The sequence below is a fragment of the Kogia breviceps genome, chromosome 2, assembly GCF_026419965.1.
Source record: "Kogia breviceps isolate mKogBre1 chromosome 2, mKogBre1 haplotype 1, whole genome shotgun sequence".
Lineage (NCBI taxonomy): Eukaryota > Metazoa > Chordata > Mammalia > Artiodactyla > Physeteridae > Kogia > Kogia breviceps.
This window is the reverse complement of record NC_081311.1, coordinates 72925969-72944953: the sequence shown is the minus strand read 5'-3', so window position 1 is coordinate 72944953 and position 18985 is coordinate 72925969. Positions and strand designations below refer to the sequence as shown.

At 39.8% G+C, this 18985-nt stretch overlaps 1 protein-coding gene across 2 annotated transcripts in view; it reads right to left on the bottom strand.

Annotated features, from left to right (window-relative positions):
• The window catches only part of ANK3 (ankyrin 3), a 518594-nt gene extending 517649 nt beyond the window's left edge, over nucleotides 1-945 (bottom strand). The window contains exon 1 of one of the 2 annotated variants that reach the window (XM_067025566.1): nucleotides 361-945. In XM_067025566.1, the coding sequence (XP_066881667.1) occupies nucleotides 361-423 (63 nt within the window). In that variant the 5' untranslated portion in view covers nucleotides 424-945. The remainder of the gene's footprint in view (nucleotides 1-360) is intronic. The other variant, XM_067025563.1, reaches the window with a different exon arrangement.
• Nucleotides 946-18985: the final 18040 nt, after the last annotated feature.

Genomic DNA, 18985 nt, shown 5'->3' with positions numbered 1-18985 from the left:
AGTAATTGTACCCTGCTGATTAACAAGCATTCTGGAAAATTTAAAGGGAAAAAAAACCCACCCACCCACATAATTAGGACATGTGTTTACTTAATAATCCCGAATATCACTATGAAAAACACACCACATCAGTGAAATCTACATGACTGTATTTAACTGTTGAAATATTTTAGCCATGCATCCTAGTTGTGATGCTTTTCCGCAACACAGAACACACCCATTAATAGACCAGGAAAACAAAAGCATTTTGATTCTAACAGCTTCTTAAAATCCCATCTCTTAAAATGCAGCCTAAAGATCACTCCCTTCCCCGGAGCCAGAGAACAATACAAGAGAACATGTTGCTTATTCATTTCTTACCTTTTTCCCTTTCCTTTTCCTGTGAGCAGGTTTTGCATTTTTCTCCTTTGGTTCTTCACTCATCTTTCCTTTAAATCAGGTGAGTTTATAAAAGACGGGAGATCACCGCCGGTATTCCCACATCCAAAGCCACGACAAAGAGTCACAGCATTGAGCCCCAAGTCCATTTACGGGTGCTCCCCAGGCCAGCAGCCGCTGCTGAAACCCAGCCCCTGCTGCTGTCAGAGAGCCACGGGCTGCAGTCGCCCTGTTCAGCTTTCCTCAGGAAGAAACTGGGGGTTCTCTACATCAAGCAGTCAATTCTTCCTCTAACGAAAATCAGTATCCCTGCCTTTCATTTTTTAACTAATCATTACCCTGAGATAAAATCCTGACAAGACTCTGTCGCTTGTTCCTCCACAGTGATTCCAGCCTGTAAATGTTGAGAGAGAGAAAGAGAGAGAGAGACACACACACACACACACACACACACACACACACACCCTCACACACACAGAAATAAGCTACAGACTGCTGACAAGTCTCCGAAGCCTTCCCAGAGGCTGATTTGCTGCCCCTCGCAGGCTGGGAAGCCGAATGTAAATTGCTCTGGTGCTGCCGGGCCTCCCAGGAGAACACATGTGTTGAATGCATCGGGCAGAACAGAGGAGGCGGGTCCCCAGAGTGACAAAAGATCGGGTTACTGGTTCTTAAAAAATACTCAGTGATTCAAACAATAAAAGAGACCTACTACTACTAGAAAAACCACAGGTTACACTTCTCCATGATTAGTTGTTTTATGCGATAAGCCAAAAGATGGGCAAATTGCCAATCTTCAACTGAAGATTCCTAACGAAGGGCTAATTACAGAAAGCCCCATCCCCAATTGGCCACTGTTCATTGGTCTCCCATGAATATACCAACCAACCAACTACAAGTCTTCCAGAATATTCAGGAAATACTAAGAGCAAAGCTGCTGTCTATGCTGCAGAAACGTTCTGTGCCTCTTGACCGTGGTAACACATTACACATGCCATGCTGCACGCCATCCCAAGCCTGAGGCTTCGGGATGTTTTCTCAGTATCTGGGGGGCTTCACACCTAGGTGGAAACTCCCTCCGCAGGCCTTCCATCCATTTAAACATAGCTGAATTCGTACCAGAAGGTGTCATTTAAGCTCTCTTGGAGAGTGTCAGATACATTCTGATTCAGGAAGGAACCAGGTTCTACCAGCTACCATGGGCAACTACTAAGATTGCTATGGACCTCGTTGAGCATAGAACAGACACAGGTGCAGGGTAGGAAGACAGGGACGAGTGGATAGGGGAGGAGAAAATGGAAAGCAGAGCCAGCCCATCCTTAGGGGCCCAGAAGCTAGTAATAAATCATATTACTTCCTCACTCGAACTTGGATTCAAATTAATATTAACATTTTTAGTATTTGGGAGTAAGTGGCTTAAAATTAATATAAAGCACAGGGAAAAATATGTCCCAAGGGCTAATTTTCAGCGGTGTGTGGGGGAGGATTTAGCTCTGGTTTGAGGAAATGATGCTAAAATATTGAACCAAAAGGACAGATGTGTATGCTAAAATATCCTCCATTCTCTACCTATCATACAAAAGGGGTTTGGGTCTACATGCAATTAATATTCCATCCCTTACACCTCAAACCACCAGAGTCCCCCAGAAAGAGATGAGGATGAGGGAAGCTTGAGATGGGTCCCCATGTCCCAGCACTCCGGGAACAGGGGTGTGAGTGACCCTGCAAAGAGCAAAATGTATTTTACCAACTGTGGGTTACCTGCTTGAGCCACTTTTCCACTGTGAGGTTCCACATTATTTAATTACTTACATCTCAGTAAGTCTGGTGTGGCCAGAATTCTGAATGGCCTCAGGGATCGAACCTGTTTCTGCTGACTTGGAACTGCTACCTACCCACCGTTCCTACTTTCTGCTCTATTTCTCAACATTCCTCTTGTTAAGCAATGAAAAGTAGAAAATCATGACGTGGCAGAATAAACTTTTCAACTTCTTCTATGATTCTTCCCTCGTTCATGTTCAAAACACAGGGAAATCAGGGAAACTGGCTGTACATTTACTGCCTGGATCCTTCACTTACTACAATCGGATAAGCCTGGGTTTGTTAGTTGCGGGCCTTTGGAGGGACAAAGGTGAGGGGGGTGCTTTATACAAATTCTGTGTCAGCTAAAGCAGGGGTCCCCAACCCCCGGGGAGCCCTTAGGAACCAGGCCGCACAGCAGGAGGTGAGCCGCAGGCCAGCAAGTGAAGCTTCACCCCTATCACTCCGTTACTGCCTCAGCCGTCCCCCCCCCGCACCCCGCCTCGCCGCGGTCTGTGGAAAAATTGTCTTCCACGAAACTCGTATGTGGTGCCAAAAAGGTTGGGGACCGCTGAGCTAAAGGATATAAGCAAGAGAACTGAAGGAAGACTATCTAAATCTCTGCATTCTTCACTAGTCAAGCAACAAAGATAGTGTATCCATTTAGAGTAGAATTCTGACATTTTGATTCCTAGTGTCTAAACAATCACTGAGTTGAATCACCTCCCCAGGGAAGTCTTAGTCAACAACTATTTACTGAGTATCCACAGAGTAGGAGCCTATTAAAAAAAAAAAAAAAGTGTACAGAAATTGAGACTAAACTTAGTCCATTCATGTAAAAATTTACAAACTAATTAAGATTATAAAATATACAAAACACAACTAACATGAAATTTTCTGGCCAAGTAAATAATGCAAGGATGTGTTTGGGGAAAATGTCATTATAATAACTTTTTTAAACTAAGAAAGTATGCTTAAATTAATGAAAAATTTAGGAAATTGATGAAACAAAATGCAATTAACAGGAAAGAATGAGGTTATGAGTAAAGATGACTGTCTGGCCATTTCTTTGATAAAGCATCATCTTGACTGTATTCACTTATACATACAATGCTCATATTACAAGCTAAAGTGCTCTCTGCTGGTTAGTTGGGAAAAACACAGGACTTTTAATGATAGGATCATATGGCCCAATCCTACAAAAGATCATTTGCGGAAGGAATTATCCTTCTTGATGATGAACTCATAAATCTGACTGAACAATATGTGATATTGTATAATCAGGTCTGATAGAGAGCCCAGTTTTGAAAATTAATTATAAAATATATCAAATTATATACTTAAGTAACAACATGCATTAAGCTATATTTAATATTTAATAATAAATATATGTGATATATAACATGTTTTATATTCATTTTCTGTAACTTAAGTTCCAGACTTTTTGAAAGGAACAAATAACTACATCTCTAAAAGTCTGTAAAGCAAAAGGTTTCTTGTTAGAATTAAGGCGTTATAACATCACAAAATCAATAGTAAGTTAATTTCTAACAATATAAGACTTTTTTTTTGTAAAATCAGACAAACAAATTTTGTTTAAAGGTTGAAAAATTAAAACAACTTAAACTCAATAAATAGAAAAATTATTCCTTATTGTTTAATGGTGTTTCGTACCCTTATACTCGAGAAATATGTATTCACAGAAACACTGATTGTATTTAATACACCCAAAATGTACAAATGCATTTTGATTAAAATTGCTCTGGGTTAAAGAGTCATCTGATTGATCTAAAAAGATTCTAGTGGTGATTACTTATTACAAAAACGTTAAATGTTAACCATTTTCCAATGATAATCTCTTTTTCATCCAAATTATAAAGTTCCCCCAGCCCTTTAGGAACTTAAATTTAGCCTAAGAAAAAACTTATAAGTTAAATACACTGAAATCATCAACTTGGACACAAAAGCCTTCTGTCAGGTCACCAAGGAGGAAAATATAACTGGATTATAATGCTCCCAAACATGACTCCACAGAACTGCCTGCCTTATTAGAGTTTATTCAGGATAGAAATGATCATCAACTAGTTGATACAGATCTACTGAGACAGTTCTATTTTTAAATTAAATAACTCGCATAAGAGGACAGCAACCAGGGCCAAGTTAAGTCTCGTAGAACAGATCTATTTTTAAAATGAAAGTGGCTTACCATAGGAGAAATAACAGGAATGGGATTATCAGGAAGTAAAAAATTTTAAGCTATGTTCTGAATAAAATTCGCTTGAAAATACACTGAATGTAATTTCTTGGCTAAAAAATTAAAGTAGGTCAAATTAAAAGTTAAAAAAAAACTTTCCATTTTTTTAACATCTTTATTGGAGTATAATTGCTTTACAATGGTGTGTTGGTTTCTGCTTTACAACAAAGTGAATCAGTAATACATACACATATGTTCCCATATCTCTTCCCTCTTGCGTCTCCCTTCCTCCCACCCTCCCTATCCCACCCCTCTAGGTGGCAACAAACCACCCAGCTGATCTCCCTGTTCCATACGGCTGCTTCCCACTAGCTATCCAACCTACGTTTGGTAGTGTATATATGTCCATGCCACTCTCTCACTTTGTCACAGCTTACCCTTCCCCCTCCCCATATCCTCAAGTCCATGCTCTAGTAGGTCCTGTGTTTTATTCCCGTCCTACTCCTAGGCTCTTCATGACATTTTTTTTTCTTAGATTCCATATATATGTGTTAGCTTACAGTATTTGTTTTTCTCTTACTGACTTACTTAACTCTGCATGACAGACTCCAGGTACATCCACCTCACTACAAATAACTCAATTTCGTTTCTTTTTATGGCTGAGAAATATTCCAATGTATATATGTGCCACATCTTCTTTATCCATTCACCTGTTGATGGACACTTAGGTTGCTTCCATGTCCTGGCTATTGTAAATAGAGCTGCAATGAACATTTTGGTACATGACTCTTTTTGAATTATGGTTTTCTCAGGGTATATGCCCAGGAGTGGGATTGCTGGGTCGTATGGTAGTTCTATTTGTAGTTTTTTAAGGAACCTCCATACTGTTCTCCATAGTGGCTGTATCAATTTACATTCCCACCAGCAGTGCAAGAGTGTTCCCTTTTCTCCACACCCTCTCCAGCATTTATTGCTTCTAGAATTTTTGATGATGGCCATTCTGACCGGTGTGAGGGGATACCTCATTGTAGTTTTGATTTGCATTTCTCTAATGATTAATGATGTTGAGCATTCTTTCATGTGTTTGCTGGCAATCTGTATACCTTCTTTGGAGAAATGTCTATTTAGGTCTTCTGCCCATTTTTTGATTGGGTTGTTTGTTTTTTTGTTATTGAGCTGCATGAGTTGCTTATAAATATTGGAGATTAATCCTTTGTCAGTTACTTCATTTGCAACTATTTTCTCCCATTCTGAGGGTTGTCTTTTGTCTTGTTTATGGTTTCCTTTGCTGTGCAAAAGCTTTTAAGTTTCATTAGGTCCTATTTGTTTATTTTTGTTTTTATTTCCATTTCTCTAGGAGGTGGGTCAAAAAGGATCTTGCTGTGATTTATGTCATAGAGTGTTCTGCCTATGTTTTCCTCTAAGAGTTTGATAGAGTCTGGTCTTACATTTAGGTCTCTAACCCATTTTGAGTTTATTTTTGTGTATGGTGTTAGGGAGTGTTCTAATTGCATTCTTTTACATGTAGCTGTCTAGTTTTCCCAGCACCACTTATGGAAGTGGCTGTCTTTTCTCCATTGTATATTCTCTTGCCTCCTTTGTAAAAAAAATAAGGTGACCATATGTGTGTGGGTTTATCTCTGGGCTTTCTATCCTGTTCCATTGATCTCTATGTCTGTTTTTGTGCCAGTACCATAACTGTCTTGATTACTGTAGCCTTGTAGTATAGTCGGAAGTCAGGGAGCCTGATTCCTCCAGCTCCATTTTTCTTTCTCAAGATTGCTTTGGCTATTCGGAGTGTTTTGTGTTTCCATACAAATTGTGAAATTTGTTGTTCTAGTTCTGGAAAAAATGCCAGTGCTAGTTTGATAGGGATCACATGGAATCTGTAGATTGCTTTGGGTAGTAGAGTCATTTTCATAATGTTGATTCTTCCAATCCAAGAACATGGTATATTTCTCCAACTATTTGTATCATCTTTAATTTCTTTGCTCAGTGTCTTATAATTTCTGCATATAGGTCTTTTGTCTCCTGAGGTAGGTTTATTCCTAGATATTTTATTCTTTTTGTTGCAATGGTAAATGGGAGTGTTTTCTTAATTTCACTCTCAGATTTCTCATCATTAGTGTATAAGAATGCCAGAGATTTCTGTGCATTAATTTTGTATCCTGCTACTTTACCAAATTCATTGATTAGCTCTAGTAGCTTTCTGGTAGCATCTTTAGGATTCTCTATGTATAGTATCATGTCATCTGCAAACAGTGACAGCTTTACTTCTTCTTTTCCGATTTGGATTCATTTTATTTCTTTTTCTTCTCTGATTGCTGTGGCTAGAATTTCCAAAACTATGTTGAATAAGAGTGGTGAGAGTGAGCAACCTTGTCTTGTTCCTGATCTTAGTGGAAATGGTTTCAGTTTTTCACCATTGAGGATGATGTTGGCTGTGGTTTTGTCATATATGGCCTTTATTATGTTGAGGAAAGTTCCCTCTATGCCTACTTTCTGGAGGGTTTTTTTAATCATAAATGGGTGTTGAATTTTGTCAAAAGCTTTCTCTGCATCTATTGAGATGATCATATGGTTTTTCTCCTTCAATTTGTTGATATGGTGTATTATGTTGATTGATTTGCATATATTGAAGAATCCTTGCATTCCTGAATAAACCCCACTTGATCATGGTGTATGATCCTTTTAATGTGCTGTTGGATTCTGTTTGCTAATATTTTGTTGAGAAATTTTGCATCTGTGTTCATCAGTGATATTGGCTTGTAGTTTTCTTTCTTTGTGACGTCTTTGTCTGGTTTTGGTATCAGGGTGATGGTGACCTCATAGAATGATTTTGGGAGTGTTCCCCCCTCTGCTATTTTTTGGAAGACTTTGAGAAGGATAGGTGTTAGCTCTTCTCTAAATTTTTGACAGAATTCGCCTGTGAAGCCATCTGGTCCTGGGCTTTCGTTTGTTGGAAGATTTTTGTTTGTTTGTTTGTGGTACACGGGCCTACCACTGTTGTGGCCTCTCCCGCTGAGGAGCACAGGCTCCGGACGCGCAGGCTCAGCGGCCATGGCTCATGGGCCCAGCCGCTCCGCAGCACGTGGGATCTTCCCGGACCGGGGCACGAACCCGTGTCTCCTGCATCGGCAGGCGGACTCTCAACCACTGCGCCACCAAGGAAGCCCTGTTGGAAGATTTTTAATCACAGTTTCAATCTCAGTGCTTTTGATTGGTCTGTTCATATTTTCTATTTCTTCCTAGTTCAGTCTTGGCAGGTTGTGCTTTTCTAAGAATGTGTCCATTTCTTCCAGGTTGTCCATTTTATCAGCATAGAGTTGCTTGTAGTAATCTCTCATAATCTTTTGTATTTCTGTAGTGTCAGTTGTTACTTCTCCTTTTTCATTTCTAATTCTATTGATTTGAGTCTTCTCCCTTTTTTTCTTGATGAGTCTGGCTATTGGTTTATCAATTTTGTTTATCTTCTCAAAGAACCAGCTTTTAGTTTTATTGATCTTTGCTATCGTTTCCTTCATTTCTTTTTCATTTATTTCTGATCTGATCTTTATGATTTCTTTCCTTCTGCTAAATTTGGGGGGTTTTTGTTCTTCTTTCTCTAATTGCTTTAGGTGCAAGGTTAGGTTGTTTATTCGAGATGTTTCCTGTTTCTTAAGGTAGGATTGTATTGCTATAAAATTCCCTCTTAAAACTGCTTTTGCTGCATCCCATAGGATTTGGGTCGTCGTGTCTCCATTGTCATTTGTTTCTAGGTATTTTTTGATTTCCTCTTTGATTTCTTCAGTGATCACTTCGTTATTAAGTAGTGTACTGTTTAGCTTCCATGTGTTTGTATTTTTTACAGATCTTTTCCTGTAATTGATATCTAGTCTTATAGCGTTGTGGTCGGAAAAGATAATTGATACGATTTCAATTTTTTAAAATTTACCAAGGCTAGTTTTGTGACCCAAGATATGATCTATCCTGGAGAATGTTCCATGAGCACTTGAGAAAAATGTGTATTCTGTTGTTTTTGGATGGAATGTCCTATAAATATCAGTTAAGTCCATCTTGTTTAATGTATCATTTAAAACTTGTGTTTCCTTATTTATTTTCATTTTGGATGATCTGTCCATTGGTGCAAGTGGGGTGTTATAGTCCCCTACTATAATTGTGTTACACTCGATTTCCCCTTTTATGGCTGTTAGTATTTGCCTTACCTATTGAGTTGCTCCTATTATGGGTGCATAAATATTTACAATTGTTTTATCTTCTTCATGGATTGATCCCTTGATCATTATGTAGTGTCCTTCTTTGTCTCTTGTAATAGTCTTTATTTTAAAGTCTATTTTGTCTGATATGAGAATTGCTCCTCCAGCTTTCTTCTGATTTCCATTTGCATGGAATATCTTTTTCCATCCCCTCACTTTCAGTCTGTATGTGTCCCTAGGTCTGAAGTCGGTCTCTTGTAGACAGCATATATACGGGTCTTGTTTTTGTATCCATTCAGCCAGTCTGCGTCTTTCTGTGGGAGCATTTAATCCATTTACATTTAAGGTAATTATCGATATGTATGTTCCTATTATCATTTACTTTTTTCGGGTTTGTTCTTGTAGGTCTTTTCCTTCTCTTGTGTTTCTTGCCTAGAGAAGTTCCTTTAGCATTTGTTGTAAAGCTGGTTTGGTGGTGCTGAACTCTCTCAGCTTTTGCTTGTCTGTAAAGGTTTTAATTTCTCCATCAAATCTGAATGAGATCCTTGCTGGGTACAGTAATCTTGGTTGTAGGTTTTTCTCCTTCATCACTTTAAATATGTCCTGCCACTCTCTTCTGGCTTGCAGAGTTTCTGCTGAAATATCAGCTGTTAACCTCATGGGGATTCCCTTGTGTGTTATTTGTTGTTTTTCCCTTGCTGCTTTTAATATGTTTTCTTTGTATTTAACTTTTGATAGTTTGATTAGTATGTATCTTGGCGTGTTTCTCCTTGGATTTATCCTGTATGGGACTCTGTGCCTCCTGGACTTGATTGACTATTTCCTTTCCCATATTAGGGAAGTTTTCAACTATAATCTCTTGAAATATTTTCTCAGTCCCTTTCTTTTTCTCTTCTTCTTCTGGGACCCCTATAATTTGAATGTTGGTGCACTTAATGTTGTCCCAGAGGCCTCTGAGACTGTCCTCAGTTCGTTTCATTCTTTTTTCTTTATTCTGCTCTGCAGTAGTTATTTCCACTATATTATCTTCCAGATCACTTATCTGTTCTTCTGCCTCAGTTATTCTGCTATCGATCCCATCTAGAGTATTTTTTATTTCATTTATTGCGTTCATCATTGCTTGCTTCCTCTTTAGTTCTTCTAGGTCCTTGGTAAATGTTTCTTGCATTTTGTCTACTCTATTTCCAAAATTTTGGATCATCTTTACTATCATTATTCTGAATTCTTTTTCAGGTAGACTGCCTATTTCCTCTTCATTTGTTAGGTCTGGTGGGTTTCTACCTTGCTCCTTCATCTGCTGTGTGTTTTTCTGTCTTTTCATTTTGCTTATCTTATTGTGTTTGGGGTCTACTTTTTGCTGGCTGTAGGTTCGTAGTTCCCATCATTTTTGGTGTCTGTCCCCAGTGGCTAAGGTTGGTTCAGTGGGTTGAATAGGTTTCCTGGTTGAGGGGACTAGTGCCTGTGTTCTGGTGGATGAGGCTGGATCTTGTCTTTCTGGTGGGCAGGTCCATGTCTGGTGATGTGTTTTGGGGTGTCTGTAGCCTTATTATGATTTTAGGCAGCCTCTCTGCTAATGGATGGGGCTGTGTTCCTGTCTTGCTAGTTGTTTGGCATAGGGTATCCATCCTGTAGCTTGCTGGTCGTTGAGTGAAGCTGGATCTTGGCGTTGAGATGGAGCTCTCTGGGAGAGTTTCGCCATTTGATATCATGTGGAGCTGGCAGGTCTCTTGTGGACCAGTGTCCTGAAGTTGGTTCTCCCACCTCAGAGGCACAGCCATGATGCCTGGCTGGAGCGCCAAGAGCCTTTGATCCACTCGGCAAATTTCAGGCACCATTCTTCAGTATGTTTCATAGGCATGTTCAGGAAACACAGCAGTGATTAATACAGATGAATAAACCCTCTCTCAAGCTTTCGCACCACCATAGTCTCGAAGCTCCCACCCCTGCTCCTCAGGCCAGGTTTAAAACTTTCCATTTAAGTTCAGCAGAAATGCCTATATGAATAGACTAGTTTTATTTTTAAGGCTAGACATCATGTACTTACTGTAAGTTACACTGCTAGGTGGCAAGCTAAATAGTTGCTAAATCTTACTAATAGCATTACCTAATACCATTCATTAGTCCTTAATGTTTAAAATACTTGTAATGATAAGGACAAAACTACAGGCAGATTAGCTCTTTCCTGGAAACAGGGGAATCTTTAGAGCCACCTGCAGCCCTGACAGGTCTTCCCTGGGGTCACCTGGCCAGTTAACAGCAGAACTGGAAGCAGAGGCAGTTGTACTGACTCTTCCTCCTAAGGGCTTTCTTTTCACTATACAAGTATTTCTCAGAGAGGGTGAAACGAACCCACAGCAAGGTTTGAGAAAATATTCAGCAGTAGGCAAACTTGTCCTCAATAGTTATGCATGCACTTTTTCTTAAAAGATATTTTATTTATTTATTTTTTTGGCCACTCCATGCAGCATGCAGGATCTTAGTTCCCCAACCAAGGATCAAACCCGGGTCCCCTGCAGTGGAAGCGCAGAGCCTTACCCAGTGGACCAGCAGGGAAGTCCCTATGCATGTACTTTAAACTGAAAATAGATAGAAAAATAAATAAATAAATAAATATATATATATATATATATATATATATATATATATATATATTTTGCGGTACGTGAGCCTCTCACTGTTGTGGCCTCTCCTGTTGCGGAGCACAGGCTCCAGACACGCAGGCTCAGCGGCCACGGTTCACGGGCCCAGCTGCTCCACGGCATGTGGGATCCTCCTGGACCGGGGCACGAACCCACGTCCCCTGCATTGGCAGGCAGACTCTCAACCACTGCCCAATAAATAAAAATTTTAAAAAACATAACTAGGGTTCTTTGGGTGCATCTCACAGAACCCTCACTATGGGGTTCTGGTATTTACCTCGCCCTATTCTGTGTGAATGTTGGGCCATCACTACACTTATGAATATGAAAAGTATCATAGTGTAATTGTATGTATCAAAGCCATTATGTTTTATACAATGTCTTGATATATCTAATATGAGTGAAAACATCTGAAGAAACATGGGCTAGGTATTCAAACTTCCAGTCTTCTTGAGTCTTCAGAGTGAACGATGACACGGTGACACCTGTACGTCTGCTTAGAGCAACTGCAAATTCAGGTAGGTGTGGGCATGAGGGGAAGCAGAATGAGACGATGAACTGAATCTCAACTTTCAGCCCATTTTCAAATACCCATTTCAAATATTGTGATTTCTGCCATAGTCAGTGGCCATCCGTACTACTCATTAATACACGGTTAAAAACTTTTTTTTAACCTAGCTTTGCTCTAAGCAACATTACCTGTGAAACGACAGTTTTGATAATGGTAGTTCCACTTCTGACAAAGCGTAGGAAGGCTTCAGGCAGATCCAGAGCAGGATTTTCCCGTTTTGTCCTGGATGTTCTTTCTTTCCCCATTATTCAGCTATGTGCCCATTAAATATATAATGATATAATCAGCGTGGATTAGTAAAACAGGGAGAGACAGAATGTTCAAAGAGTTATAGCCTGTAAAGGGGTGGTTTTGTTTTTTGCTTAAGGTCTGTCCTGAACCTTTGCATTTTCACCAGTATGATTTTCTGAGCAGGGTAATTTTCTTTCACTAGGCTAACCATCTCTTCTGAAGCTCGGTGATATATAGATGCCAGATATACATACTTTTGTGAGGTGACGGACTGATGAGTCATTGCTTTGATCTTCCCTAAATCCATGTGTTTTACTTAATAACAATAGAGACGCTAAATGATTTTAAAAGAACCATGGTGACAGATTCTAAAGACATTTCCTTGCTTTGTAAAAGATAATCTCCAGCAGCATTACTATTAAAATGATGAAGAAGTATGAATGCTTATGTTTGGGTCCACACCCAAATGCATGGAGTTAGTGGTTCTGCTGGGCTTTCTTTTATTGTTGTAGAAAAGCCATGCAGAAGAGGGCCAGACACAGCTCTGCCGGCATCCTGTTTCATCAAATGTCCACCCAAAATAGCAGCTTCTCACCTCTCCACATCCCAACCAGCTTAGTAATATTGAGACCTTTATTCCTTCACCTACAAAAATAAAAGGAATTAGAAAAAAATCAGATTTTTTAAAACCTTATCTTAAGCTATATCTCATAGTATCTTAAAATTTTATACTAAGGTTAATACTACCTTGACTCAAGCCATCATGATTTAGTGATGAGTATGTCTGCATACCTCCTACTTGTTATTTTGTTCTGCTTAATAATTGCTGGCACAATTGCCTGAAATCATTTGCTTAGGAACAGGAGAATGAATGAGATTGAGAGGTTTTTCTAGCAGCAAAAATTAAAAAATAAAGGAGAAACTACAGTGAAAGAGGAACTGGTTATGGAAGTGGAGTTTGTGGAAGGAAAGTCATGACAGCTGCTGGAAGAGCCTCCTATTTCACCTTTACCCACATACCTGTGAAACCAGGATGTTGCCTCATTTAGCCCCATGGTCAAAGACAACAGTGGATTAAAGCCATCATTGGCTCCAGACAATGATGTTCTCATCATGTCATGATTAATCTTCAGATTAAGTGGAAGTAAGAATTACAAAATTAAAGTAATATCCTTAATTTTAAAATAAGTTTATATCAATTGCCATGCAGTACTCTGGATCTCTCATATATAGGTCCTTGACCTATATTCCTCCAACCAAATAAGTGAGAACACAAATTCCCCTTCAAGTGAGGGATTCCAGGGCAATGTCCATCCTTTTACAATCGTCCTCAGATTATTTTTAATATTGATGCCTTTGACACAATAAATGTGCCTCAAATTTAAAATGGTTTATACGTTTAAGACATGGTAAGATTTTTATTCAGAAAATCACATCAGTGGTACACATATACAATGGAATTCTACTCAGCCATAAAAAAGAAAGAAAGAATGCCATTTGCAGCAACATGGATGCAACTAAGAGATTATCATATTAAGAAGTAAGTCAGAAAGAGAAAGACAAATGCCATATGATATCACTTATATGTGGAATCTAAAAGATGACACAAATGAACCATTCTGTGAAACAGAAACAGAATCACAGACATAGAGAAGAGACTGGTGGTCACCAAGGGGAAGGGGTTGGGGGAGGCTTGGAGTTGGAGGTTGGGTTAGCAGATGTAAGTTTTTATATATAGAATGGATAAACAACAAGGTCCTACTGTATAGCACAGAGAACTATATTCAATATCCTATGATAAACCATAATGGAAAAGAATATTTTAAAAAAGAATACACACACACACATATATGTATAAATGAATCACTTTGCTGTACAGCAATTATTAACACAACACTGTAAATCAACTATACTTCAATTAAAAAAATTAAAAAGTAAAGAAAATCACATGAGGATAAGGAAGAATGACATTCCTCTAGAGTTTATCATTTGTTATCAATCAAAACATTCCTCAACCATGTATAAAGATGTGTTTACTTACACCTTCACCAACATAGGTTAGCCTCAATCTTTTGTAATATTTGTCAAACTGACAAAAGAAAAATATTATTATGCTAGGTTTTAATTTGCATTTCTTTAATTGATGGAAAAGTTGAATCCCTTCATGTTTACTAACGACTTGTATTTCTTATTTTGTGGATTTTAATTTTGAGACTGTACTCAAGTTTATCGAGATAACCAGGGAAGACGAATTTATTTCTAGGCGTAAGAATCAGAGGACTGGAAAACACACAGCCTCTACTCTTAAATCAAAACGAGAAATGAATAAGTGATGAGAAAATCTCAACTGATTTCTAAATCAGTTTCTAAATAGTCCTATTCAGATGACAGCCAGCATAAACAAACCACTTATTGGCGTGCCATTTTTAGTTAACTCAAACCCAACATTGCAATAATAAACATGTCCACATTCTGCTCCTTCCTAACCCCCTCTGTAAAAGAGTTTTTAAAAGAACAAGGAAGTTTCCACATAAATCATGGTTAGCTTGACATAATTAATCTTTATAGAATGATTCTGCATGAGAATTTATTTTTTCTCTGGGATGATTCACTACAACATCCTACAAAGTTATAAAGAAAGCACTCCAAACAATTAATTAATTTATTTTATTTTTGGCTGCGTTAGGTCTCCATTGTTGCGCGTGGGCTATTTTTCTCTAGTTGCAGTGAGTGGGGGCTACTCTTTGTTGCAGTGCGCGGACTTCTCACTGCAGCAGCTTCTCTTGTTGCAGAGCATGGGTTCTAGGTGCACGGGCTTCAGTAGTTGTGACACATGGGCTAAGTAGTTGTGTCACATGGGCTCAGGAGTTGTGGTGCATGGTATATACATTCTTTATTAGTATGTACATTCTTTATTAATACTTTCTTCATTAATATACATTAATAAAGTATATACATTCTTTATTAGTATATACATTCTTTATTATTCAACCCTTGTAGCACATTCTGCAAAAAAAATGTCCACAAAAGCAAATTCAACTTCTACACCGAATTTGACTTAAAAACCAAAGATATGCTTATCCAAAAACTGCAAATGTTCTCAAATAAGTAGACACAACCCCTCCACAGGGAGTCTGGCCTATCCTATCTGAGCAGGGCTTTTTCAGGCTTGAAGGGCAAAAAAATTCCTTAAAAAACTGACTCCAAGTTTGTCTTCTCTACCTATGTGGGAGAAGATAGAGTATTCAAGAGGGTGACATCTATGTCCATGCAAACTTTTATCACCTTTGAAAATGTTATGCCCAATATTATGGTCTAGTACAAGATTTTGAAATTTAATAAATTACACTGTCTGTAAGCTCCTGGAACAGCACTTGTATCACAATGTGTATATATCTTAAGTGCCAGCACAGGGCCTGGTACAGAACAGGTGCTTCATAAATACCACCTGGATTAACAAACAACAGAACTGTGGAGCCCTGTGGCACGTCAGGCATTGTCCTACACAGGAAGTGTCATGCCATCTACAATCTGCAGTCCTATCTCTTTACATTTTGATATGGTGTGGGAGAGGGCTTTGATACAGCAATCTCAGCAGGCCACTTCCCCTTCAGCATCAAAATAGAACAATAGTTTTTGTTTCCCCAAACCATCCCTTTCCTTAACATTGGCCCATCTCACCCCAAATATGACCAACCCTCCATCCAAAATGAAGGTCAGAGATGGTGAAAGTAAGAGTGGGAACTAGAGCTAAGGGGACATACACTGGGTCAATTATTTGGTAATGTTTTTAAGCTAAATATGAAATGGCTTATTATTAAGACTATATAAAAACAGCTATCTCAAAATGATGTCATCAAAATGTCCTTAGCGGGCTTCCCTGGTGGCGCAGTGGTTGAGAGTCCACCTGCCAATGCAGGGGACACAGGTTCGAGCCCTGGTCCGGGAAAATCCCACATGCTGCAGAGCAACTAAGCCCATGCGCCCAAACTACTGAGCCCATGTGTCACAACTTCTGAAGCCCACGCACCTAGAGCCTGTGCTCTGCAACAAGAGAAGCCACTGCAGTGAGAAGTCCGCGCACCGCAACGAAGAGTAGCCCCCACTCACCGCAAATAGAGAAAAATAGCCCGTGCACAACAATGAAGACCTAACGCAGCGAAAAATAAAATAAATTTTTAAAAATGTCTTTAGCATTGTGATTAAGATCAAAAGCATGAAAATATATAAAAGCACACAGGTCTTCTAACCTATATCTTTCTTGAGATATTTTTATTGAAGTTCTGTTTCCTGAATTTCCCTTCCTTCCTCTCTTTTTGTCTGAGCCTCAGTGATGCTGTAATAGAGTCAGAGCACACATTCCCAGTTCAGCTGGAGATATCCATTAAGCCTGTAGCAGGCGCCAGGCTGAGCTAAGGGCTGAAGGGCAAAGATGGACCACTAAGGCCCTGTCCAGCTGGTAACTGTATGGCTCCAGATCACTGTGTGCCTCTGGGCAAGCCTCACTGCTTCTTGTCTTGGTTCCTGATTCCTAAAATGAGGAGGTGGCTGTACTACAAGGTCTCTGAAGTCCTTTTTTAGTTCCCAGATTCTCTAATTTGGTGACAGTCTCTATTACAGCAGCTAGCATTACCCCAGCACATACAGAAATTAGTACCTTCAAGCAAGGTGCTGCCATAATAAAAATCTAAAATTAGCCTCGCAGTCAGGCAGCAGGCAGCAAGGAAAGTGATGCTGGAGGCTGGAAACCTGGCGATTCCCAGTGTACACGGTGGCAGAACACTTGGCAAGTCCCACCTGTGGTGACTTGAAAGGCAGACGGTGAGCTTGCTGTGACTATGTTTTGCATATGTTGGTTGTTATTGGCAGCATCTAGCAAGGTTTTGGAAGACAGAGATGAGCTCAGGTAAAACTTATGAGAAATAAAATGGGATAGAGAAACCCCAGAAATGTGGGGACTTGCAAGGATTGAAACGCTGAGGGCACTAAACAGTAGGACAGAAAACTGAGAAAAGCTTTAAGGCCAAGGGCCCACTGGGATTCAGCCTTGGGGTAATGATCAGATTAAGAATGTGGTCCTCTCCTGACGATTACAGGTGGCCTCTCAACTGCCACTTTCAAATGAGAGATAGAGGGGCTCCCCTGATGGCGCAGTGGTTGAGAGTCCGCCTGCCGATGCAGGGGACACGGGTTCGCGCCCCGGTCCGGGAAGATCCCACATGCCGCAGAGCGGTTGGGCCCGTGAGCCATGGCCGCTGAGCCTGTGCGTCCGGAGCCTGTGCTCCGCAACGGGAGAGGCCGCAACAGTGAGAGGTCCCCATACCACAAAAAAAAAAAAAAAAAAAAAAAAAAAAAAAGATATCTGAATCACTTTTCTGTACACCTGAAACTAATACAACATTGTAAATCAACTATACTTCAATAATTTTTTTTTTAAAAAACAGAGTTTGAGCCTTAAAAAAAAATAACCCTTTCAATCTCCAAAGTTACCTTCCAACTTGCAAGAATAGGAAGCTGACTGCAAAAAACATATAGCTCCTAGGGATCTCATAGTCTTCAATAACCTTCAAATGTGGATAGGTATGGAAATGGATAAGGACAAATCTTCCAGAAGTGGAGGAAACTGCCATAGAAAGTAGTGGACAAGAAATTGCTTACAGCAATTGAGAGTAGAATTCAAGTCTAATCAAGGAATTTCATCCAATGCCAGTGCAAGACCTCATAATGTGTACACAAGAGTTTCCAAAATTTCTACAGGCCATCAACCTGTGCTCCGTATCCTTCTTATCTTTTCCAAATGGGAGTGTTTATTATGGCTGTCCTGTCTATGTTCCACCATATATTGATCTGGGGTGCGGGAAGATGGTCTACATACATCACTCAGAGATATTGCAGTTCGGTTCCAGAGCAATAAAGTGAGTATCACAATTAAGGTGAATCACACACATTTTTTTGGTTTCCGGGTGCATCTAAAAGTTATATTTACACTATACTGTAGTCTATTAAGTGTGTAATAGCATTATGGCTAATAAAACAGTGTACATACCTTAATGAAAAAATACTTCATTGCTAAAAAGTACTAGCCATCATCTGAGCCTTCAGTGAGTCACAATCTTTTGGCTGGCAGGGGGAGGGTCTTGCCCCGATGTTGATGGGGGCTGACTGGTCAAGGGTGGTGGTTGCTGAAGGGTGGGGGGCTGCGGTCATTTCTTAAAATAAGACGGCAGTGAAGTCTGCAGCATCAATTGACTCTTCCTTTCACTTGAACATGTACAGGCCACTACAGGCTTATTAATTGGTCTAATTTCAATATTGTTGTGTCTCAGGGAATAGGGAGGGGCCCTATTGAAACTGAGTCCCCCTAAAACAGAGTTCCCTTACTGAGTGTGTGATTAATCTTGGATCCAAAACTTTATCCCCTTTCTTGTCCCTGCCCCTGTTCCCCTCAGGATTGAGGAGTATCAAAGAAAATGGGGGATTAAAACAAAGCAAGAGCCTGCTGGGCCTTCCAGGGTACAAAAGCCCCTCTGGGTCCCCTATTTCTTGTTTATAGGAAAAAAAAAAAAAAAGGCTTTAATCTCCTAGGCCTTCCCCGAGTTCCGAAGGGCAGGCTCAAGCAACCAATGATTAGGAAAACAGAGTCACAGGCCTGCCAGTCCCTCCTGAAGGGAAAGAGAGAACAATGTGATGCATATCTTTGAGTTGTTCTGTAGAAACTAAGACGGCTCCCACCACAGCCCAGGTGGAGGATGGTGACTAGCCGCTGACCACAAACACACACACCTCAGACTGGCTGGAATCAGAAGGTTGATAATTGACATTCTTGATCACCACCAACCAGTCAGAAGAAAATCCATGAGCTAATCACACATCCTACAATTCTCTCCCCAACACTGTCTTTAAAAACCCTTGCTTAAAGCCATCGGGGGAGTTCGGGTCTTTTGAGCATGACTGCCCATTCTCTGTGCTTGGCCCC